The sequence below is a fragment of the Cryptomeria japonica genome, chromosome 9 (genome assembly GCF_030272615.1).
Source record: "Cryptomeria japonica chromosome 9, Sugi_1.0, whole genome shotgun sequence".
Taxonomy (NCBI): domain Eukaryota; kingdom Viridiplantae; phylum Streptophyta; class Pinopsida; order Cupressales; family Cupressaceae; genus Cryptomeria; species Cryptomeria japonica.
Window position 1 is genome coordinate 537,873,191 of NC_081413.1, and position 9,197 is coordinate 537,882,387.

Consider the following 9,197-nt stretch of genomic DNA (forward strand, 5'->3'; position numbering starts at 1 on the left):
GGTGACAGAGGCTCGAGAAATGGTTGAAAATAGAATCAAAAAGCTTTGCACATCTATCTCCTAAAAATATGGACCAAATTTGTAGCAAATGGGTGTTGAGCACTTGAGTCCTAGGTTTTTGCACATGATCTGAAGTTTGAGAATATCTATTACTATTTGCCCTGTCTATCTATCATGTCTTGCTATTGAATTTGCACCTGTACAAACAAAAAAGGGAAAAATGGTTGTTTTGTATAGGGGATTTCATAAGTCAAACCTTGTGTTGTTGTTCCCATCTCCATAATAACAATGATGAGATAGAGTGTGTTTCCTCATGGGGATAGAGGCTAAATAAATGATAAATTCTAAAATGACAATATATTACATTAGGTATTAGCCCTTTCAAGGAGCACAACATAAAGGTGACATGATGTAATGCTCTTTTGGTATTCCTACAAGTATTAATGCAATAACAATAACATAATGATAACCAAAAATGAGAGACATAGATCAATACATGCTTCAAGTCTAGTGCTCTATATTTTGATAGCTCATTCCTTGTATGGTTTCTCTAGATTGGATTGAAATAGATTGTAGCTTAGAACTTATGAAAGATGAAAAAATATCCTTTATATAGGTACATAAAAAGATTATTTCAACTATAGGCTGATAAAAAATGATCAAGTACAAAGATTGAGACTAGATTACAAAAGATAAAGATTGACACTCACAACGCCTCAAATTTCAACCCCTTTTGGAAGGACTAGGGTGTTGGGCACCTGGGTCCACCCAAAAAGGAGCCTCTAAAAGGGAGATCCAAGTATTGAGGCCCTCAACATAGGACCTAGTCTTAGATTTTTTATTTCATTGTGATTTATGTGTATTCTTATGAGTAAAGTTTAAGATACATAGAACATAAATGATCTTGAAATGAACTATGGGAAATCACACTAAAGAAATTGCAAAATAGAGCATGAAATTGTTAAGGTATAAAATTGACATCACTACATTTAGCCTCCACTTTAGTGGGGGTATGAAATTATGCTCATACATGTGATAAAGGAAAAAGAAACCAAGAGAAAGGCACATAGGATGACACTCAGTTGAGGAATGCAAAACCCATATACACAAAGCATATACAAGATATGCACATGAAGAGTAACATCTGGAACACAAAGCATAAATTAATTATCAAACAAACATAGGTAAACACACTAAAAGCATGCTTTATACTCAACAAACATTTAATGGAAAACATGCAAGATACAAATAAAACATGCAAGACACAAAGAAAAAATGCAAGACACACAAAACACGAAGAAAACATGGAGCAAGAAGAAAACGTAGAGTATACATGAAAAGATACATATACAATAATGTTAATACTAGCAAAAAACGGTTCTAAGTCAATTAGGTGAAGAGACCTTGATATAAAGGTTGTCTCTATAACTATTTATCATCCCCAAAATTCTATTGCAAACACACAAGTGGACTTCTAGAAAGAGACAAGAGCATACACCATTAAAATGAGGTTCCATGGTCCACAAACTAGCAGCTTATATTATGCTCCACATACATTCCAAGATACAAGAATCTACTGGCCAACAAGTTATGTTATGTTGGGTGATTCTTATATCAAAAAAAGATCACAACTGGCAAGCCACACTATACTAGGTGATCAATGCCTCATGGAGCATAAACAACAATTATCACAACTACCAAGCCACACTATACCAAGAAATCAATGGTGAATCATATGAAAACCATTGGACAACAAGCCACACTATGTTAGGTGATTCACAAACCAAGAGAGTGTGTGCTCCCATGGAATAGAGGCCAAAGAGTTCATGTTTCTGCAAGAACAAAGGCAAAAAGAGTTTATATTCTTGGAAGAACAAAGGCAACATAACCAATGCTTCATAATTAAATAATTACATAGGTATTAACAATCACACCTCAAGGGATGCTATGTGGAACACCATCTTAGGAGGTATCAATAAAATCAATGTTTATGTCCAGGTAATATTCCCTTCCCTTAAAATATCAACAAATATTCTAGATGCTAATGTTTAAGGAAAAGAAGAGGGAATAAGATATTTAAATAAGGATATACACCTCCCAAAACAAGAAGAAGGGAGATCCTCAAACAAAGATACACACCTCCCAAAAGGAGAGGGCATCCTCAAAGAAGAATGCACAACTCCCAAAAGAAGGAGGGGATCTTCAAACAAGGATGCCCACCTCAAAACAAGATGTCCTTTCTCCTAACGTACAGGAAAGTACAACCGTGCTAGATTTGTTATTGTGTTGCTACATCATGATTCTTAGACATATGAATCAATGTGGACACAGTCAATCATCTTGGGGAGGTCATGATTCTTAGACATGTGATTCCCATAGTCCCCTCCAACCAAGGGTCAATTTTGTCATGGTTCCTTTGATTCACATGACCAAAGGATGTTTGGCTAGCCATATTTGGGGAAGTTTCCTTTCTTTGAGCTAAATTGTTCTATCGCTTGCTCATAGCATTCATTATGTCAAAGAAGAAAAGGAAGAGAGAATGATCACAATCTAGGAGATTAATTTCAATGTCTTAGTTCTATGATCCCATCTACTAATATAGTTATTGTTTCTTGGCAACTTTATTTTGTTTTCTTGTATTTTAATGATACAAGATTGACCCCACAATTCAATAAATTTTCACTTAAAATGATTCATCTTTAAGTATTTTTTGTTCATTCAAGTAATCTAATGCACAATTACTAGAGTATAATTGACTCCAACCTCATGCAAGGTCCATTATAGATATCTCATGGGCATCAATGTGGATATATCTATTTACTTATAGAGGTTGCAATTCTTAAACATGTGGTTCTCAATCCCCTACAAGAAGGTGTAGGGGTCAATCTACTCATGGAACCTCTCCTAGTCACACAACCAAAGGAATCTTGGTTGGCCAAATTTTGGGAAGTTTCATTTCCTTGTTTTGGTCATGTGCCACTTGCTCATGACATTCAACATGTTAAGAAAGAAAATAAAGAGAGAATGATCACTAGCTAGGAAATTATTACTATTGATCTAGACCCTACTTATGTATGGTGCAAATTGAATGATCATGACCCCCTCTACTAATATAGTTATTCTTGCTCAACATATTTATCTTGGTGTCTTGTGTTTTGATGATTTAGACTTGGCCCCACTTAAACATCAATATGTAACTTCTTCCAACCACTTTTTTTAATTAAAGAGGTAAACACTTTTTGACTTGGAGCTATGAACTAGTGAGGTCACAAAAGCTGGACCTCACCCCCAATATAAACATTCAACAATAACAACCTAGTGGGGTTTGAAACTTGATATAAAGAACAACAACAACACAACTTAACCATCATACTGTACCAATATCAACCTTTCAACCACTTTTTTTGGTAGATGTATGTAATATTATATTTTAAGGTGATATAACCATTTATTAATAAAAATGTATTAAATTAAATTTAAACATCCTAAAATATATATTCGAACCCCAAAAAAGAAAACTTAAATTAAGATCTGTTTGAAAATTAGTGATGCAATTTGCTCAAACGATCAAACTTCTAGAAAATCAAGATATTTTTATAAAAATTCTATTTTGTCAAAATATGTATAAACTAGCACTTGCACCGAAAGGAGGTGAAATGGTTACACCAATTGTAATTCATATAGAATATCTTTTGGTAAGGTAATTCTATGATTAAATTTACAAATATTTTATAAAAAAATTGACACATCAAAAGTGTGCATCAATCATTACTAATCATTTAGAGGGCTTGATAGAACATAACATTAGGTAGTGACCCTTTACATGAGTGATATCATTTATAAGTCTTGATAAAACATTAGACGGTGAGCTTTGACATAAGCCAATGTAGTAATCTTGAATGTTGTGTCCATCAAAATTTGATGCATTATTTTTTGTCAAGTATAGAATTGGGAACACTAAAAATCATCTGGATAGTTATGCATCAACAAGTAATATAGAATCAGAGAAAAAAAGGAAGTGTAATCCATATATTCATGTAATTGACAAATATTTTCAATATATATTGTGTAAATATCTTCAGGTAATCACCTATACTTTTCTGCAAAACATATGTTAGACAAAGAGATTGATGTTGGTAATTTATGGAACTAAAGAATTCCACAAGCATGTCATGCTTGTTTAGGAGTCTAAAGATATTAAAGATTTGTAGGCTTTAATTATTTTGTTAGGTCCTTAGGATGGTCAAACTCCTATTTGAGTACACAACACAACTTATGTTCCACAAGTTCATTTTCATTGGGCACAAGGTAGGATTTATCAATGAATGTTTTCTTATGACCGAAATCTTTTGGTCTTTCAAACTGCATATTTTGAGTGAGTTTTGTGTGTTTTGATTGAATTGATGTAGATGATTTATTTTTTTATATATTTTTTAGACTAAATGAAGTTGATTCAATCTTTTGCATTTCATGTAGTATCATCAATATTTTAGAGTTATTCAATATGCCTGTAACCATTTTCCTTGAGAAGCACCCTCTCTTTTTCTCAATCTTTTTCTATGGTGCTTTTGGTAAAATGTGCATATTTTAGGTATTATGAAGGTCGTGACATCAACTTGTGTGAATCATGCTATTGACATGGAAGAGGAATCACTCCTTTCAAAGAGATTAATAGATAATTCTATGTTTGGAGCAATTGAAAAGTAAGGTATTCAAGTTGTCAAAGGATGTTGGAAATGTACCTTGATGCCTATCTCAAGGTTGATTCCCTTTGAACATAAGAGAGATAATTTATGCCTTTACCATACTATACCATATGATCACACTAGGAAAGCAATGATTGAAAATGTAGTTTAAGTGCAAATTAAGATAATTAGTTTTCCACAATCCAAAATAGTTGTTGTTCTTAATTCTAGATCAGATTGTGTATGTTTATTTGCATCAATGTTTTGGATCACACTCTATGATCCATCATCAAAGTGATTGCACTCTAAATGGAGAGAGAAACATTTCAATAGAATATATGAATTCATAGTTAAAGTATGTCCAAGCTAACAGACAATTATCACCCCCAAAAAATAAGCTTAATGTTAAGCAATCATTATGTTTCATCATTTAGAAGGCCTCTCAAATTTTGCTATTCGATAACTTTACCACAATTGATTAGAAACCATTAAGCACAAAACAAGCAGTTGCCAAACTATAAAACTTTCAAAAAAGCATTTAAACAACCTTGGAAAGTAATTTTCCTTATACATTATTCTCCTCAAACTTTCTAGAAACTAACATCTGAATGTTGCTTGAAAATAACTTTTATTGTGTCATTTTAGATTCAATTTCTTGCATTCTTTAATGTCCATGGAAGAAAAAGCATTGCTTGAGCTATATGTTAATATCTCATATTTAACACTAACAATTATGACTTGACTCTATTAAACACTCCTTAAACCCGCACTTCCCTAACTACAGATAAACATTTTCTATTAATTTTTTAGGCAAGGTAGAAATCTCTATTCTTTATAGAGTTCTAATAAAAACAGGAATACTAGGTGCTACTAGGATTAGTGGGTGCTCTACTAATGAGAATGAGTGGAAATAGCTCAAAGAGCTCACTCTAGATTGAAAGCAAGAGATAATCTATTGTACTATCTTCATTTCTCAGCTATTGGTATTCTTCTCCATGCAAAACAGAAGCAAGCCTTCAAGTATTTTTGTATAGAGCAATGATAACCCAACCCCTAAAGAATAGAGAAACTGTCAAACTATGTACATATGTTTTCGACTTATAAAATAAACTAATCCCAGACCAGGTATGATGAGTACAAATCATAGCTAAAACTGAGACAACTTCTGATAATCTATGAAGTGCCCCACACATGATTGCGACCATTATCATGTTTGCAAACATATGAGCATCAAATGTTTGATTTAAAATGTTAGATTGTTTCAACTAAATAACCAAAAAGCTTAGCTTCAAATCTGAATACAGAACAGTAAAAATATTACAATTTGCCTCTAGCACACGAGGAATGTTCCAAACTTGAGAAAATTCATTCCTTCCCAAAATTCCTCATTACTAACCGTAAGGAGGGCAAGATCACATTCGTGCCCAACAACTTGCACCTCTGCCCTGTATTTAGTTGGACAACCATGTTTGTGGACAAGCACAAAAGTTTGATCTGCTACATCACTATTTTTGTCCAATTTACCCACTTCCATAGAATTTCTCCCAGTTGTGACGTTATAGACAAAAGCCACAAAGTATATCATTTTGCACTTACCAAACTGTTGTGTATCTCTTTCATCTTGATCCAAAATTATCTCCTTCGAAGCGGTTTGAGTTTTTGCAATACTTGTGAGTGGAGGGAAATATACTTTCTCTTCAATTCATCCCGTGAATATACGCCATTCTTTCTTCTCACTGCAAAATTGCCATGGAGTATCCCATATTTAATTCAATTAACAAATATCATGACTAAGTTATAAAGAAAAATCAATTTTTAGTTTCAGTCAAACTCTAGTAGAAAAAAAGATCTGTACATATTCGATCTTTCTCCAACAGAGACTCCCAATAACTCATTTCCATTAGTCTTTTAGTTTCAACATCAGACTCATACCGTCAAATTAGTAAATCCGCATGTCAAGCAATTCATCTTTATGTATTACAAGTGTAGAAAATTGGAGAGAAGAACAAAGTCGCATAACATTCAGATTTACGTGGAAAACTAGGGGCAAAATATCTTTCCTATTGATTTTCAGAAATTAGAAAGTTACAACAATATCTGTACATCAAAACATGATTTTGAGGAGAATAAAACAACCCCTGCTAGCTAAAAAGATCATGATGAGTCGACCACTGCTAGATGGGAATCCAAGATGACTCAACCACAGTAAACTAAGAGCTCAATTTGAACTTCACATTCCGACATAACACATAAAATCAAGATTTTGACGTATGTCATTAAAGTATTTGGATAAACAATTGAAAGAGCTTTCAGCTGAATTATTTACCAGAGACTTGCGGATTTATTGAAATCATATCTTCGCTAGATGATCTAGCCACATACAGATTCTAGGAAAAAATATAACTCGTTGAAATCATGGCAAGTGAAATTATGAACAGTACCGCAGCAAAAATAAATAAATGAGATGAATCAGAACCAAAATGAGATTTTAGAGCTAAATGATCTAGCCGTTTAGATATTATAATCAAGTAAAGCTCACTCTAACCATGGCAATTGACTTACCTCAATTTTCACAAATTATGTCTGTGTCAATGATGTCGATGAAAAGAAATGGGCAGAGTTTGCTGCAAAATTTTAGGAAACCCTACCATCGCAATTTTTTCCTAAAATCAGACGAACCAAAACCAATCTCCCTGCAGTTGTTGCTTCAATCTGTCGATAGTTGACAGAATTGAGGGATACTAAAATTTAACCAGTCTCCCTGGGGTCGCTGCTTGAATCTACTTAAAATAAACGAAAAGTGGATATGAAATATCAGGGGCTTGAGGTATGGAATACGATCTGATTCGAAGATCTCGCACGAAAATATTAAAATGCATTGAATACGATTAGAAATTTGTTTGCAGACGTGAGGTAACTAATGGGAATTTTTTTCACGGGGTTCTTTTTCAAGCCTGAGAATACTGAATTCCAGCGGGCAATGCCTGCATTAAATAGCTAATCGGCTAATAATATGTGTTTAAAAAAAACAATTCTCAATCTCCTGGATTAAGGAGTGTTTCCAAATTATTCATGAAAATATTCATACAATCTAAATCAGAAATAACAATAGTATAACAAAAGTTCAAGCAAACCCCAGATCCATTGAACAGGGGAGATTAACACAAGAATCCAAGCTTCTATTAAAGAATAACGTTGAAAATAGAATTCTTATTTTCACACAATACTGTGTGGATCACATGAAAAAAATTGTCAACAACAGGCATTCACTTTTATTATGTTCAATGATGATGGTGGCCGTGGTGGTGATGATCATGGTGTTTATGGTCAGACTTAGACTTGTTGCTCTCATGATGTTCATACGCAGCATACCCCACTGCTCCAACGGCCGCCGCCCCAGCTATTTCTGCCTCCATTTTATGCCTCCCTGCGTGCTCTGGATCCACTTTTGCTTCATGCCCTTCATACTGCAAAATTTACACACAAATACTTAACAACTATTCCACCATAATCTTTAAGTTATATGTTCATAGATTACACAGTATGATCTGAAATACCCATGTCAAAATTGTATACACAATATTCTCAAAAACCACATATATGATGACAGAAATTTTTTTGTTTTTAGTTATTAAACTTACCAAAGCAAAGGCTCCTGCAGCTAGTGCTCCCATCTCGGCCATATGCTCACGATGCTTGTGCTTCTTCGCCTCTTCCGGCTCTGCAGGAGGGTAATAAGTCCCCACTGGTTGAGGATAAGCTCCTGGTGGTGGTGGCGGTGGGGCATATGGGTAGCCCCCTTCTTGGAGGCCATGGTGGTGCTGATGCTGGTGCCCGTGGTAGTGGTGGTGGTGGCGGCTCATCTCTTTCTTCCTGCTAGAAGCCTTTGTTGTTGAGTAGAATACCTCGAGGTTAACTTCTAACGAATCGAACTCGACTGGGGGAATTCTGCAATGAATAGAATGGGCCAAGGAAATGTGATGAAATGAATGTGAGGGAAGTGGGTATTTATAAGAATAGAGGAAAATGTAGGCCACGTTTCTTGATAATGAAGCAAACGAACATGGCGGCGCGTACCAGGCACGGTTTATGTAGGTACTCGTTTTCAGTAAGGAATGGAGAAAGCAATCAAGATTCGGAAGGACAATCTAGACCGGTAATACCCGGATAAAATTGTTCCATTCGTTGGCCCACAAAGCGTAGATTGTGGTTTGATGTATGGCTGGCTTCACCATGGCCAATGAGATGGGGAGTGTAGGGAAGGGTCTTAATGGATAACTTTGTGTATCTTAAGTTTTTAAATGGTATATTGGATTTTGACAACTTTTTTTGTTGTCTTTATATTGACTAAAGTGTTTATAGCTATAGTTTTAACTTCTAGGTAGTTACGACGAACGTTGTGGAATTTGTTATATTGGATTTTGACTTTTTTTTTCGTTGTCTTCATATGCAACTTAAGTGCTTATAGCTATTGTTTTAGCTTTAAGGTAGGTCTGACAACACAAGGGTCAA

The 9,197-nt window shown here is 34.5% G+C and overlaps 1 protein-coding gene across 1 annotated transcript; it reads right to left on the reverse strand.

Moving 5' to 3' along the window:
- Window positions 1-7,717: 7,717 nt before the first annotated feature.
- Window positions 7,718-8,778, reverse strand: LOC131077106 (abscisic stress-ripening protein 2). The gene is made up of 2 exons (XM_058014535.2): window positions 8,327-8,778; window positions 7,718-8,152 (listed from the first exon to the last, which is right to left on the reverse strand). The coding sequence occupies exons 1-2, from the start codon at window positions 8,546-8,548 to the stop codon at window positions 7,967-7,969; spliced, it is 408 nt and encodes a 135-aa protein (XP_057870518.2). The 5' UTR covers window positions 8,549-8,778; the 3' UTR covers window positions 7,718-7,966.
- Between the last annotated feature and the right edge of the window lie 419 nt (window positions 8,779-9,197).

Excerpts from the sequence above, each read along its gene's own strand:
- LOC131077106 (XM_058014535.2), bottom strand. The coding sequence starts at position 8,548 with ATGAGCCGCCACCACCACCACTACCACGGGCACCAGCATCAGCACCAC. Across the intron at positions 8,153-8,326 it reads CTGCAGGAGCCTTTGCTTTG|TATGAAGGGCATGAAGCAAA; the intron begins GTAAGTTTAATA and ends TAAATTTTGCAG.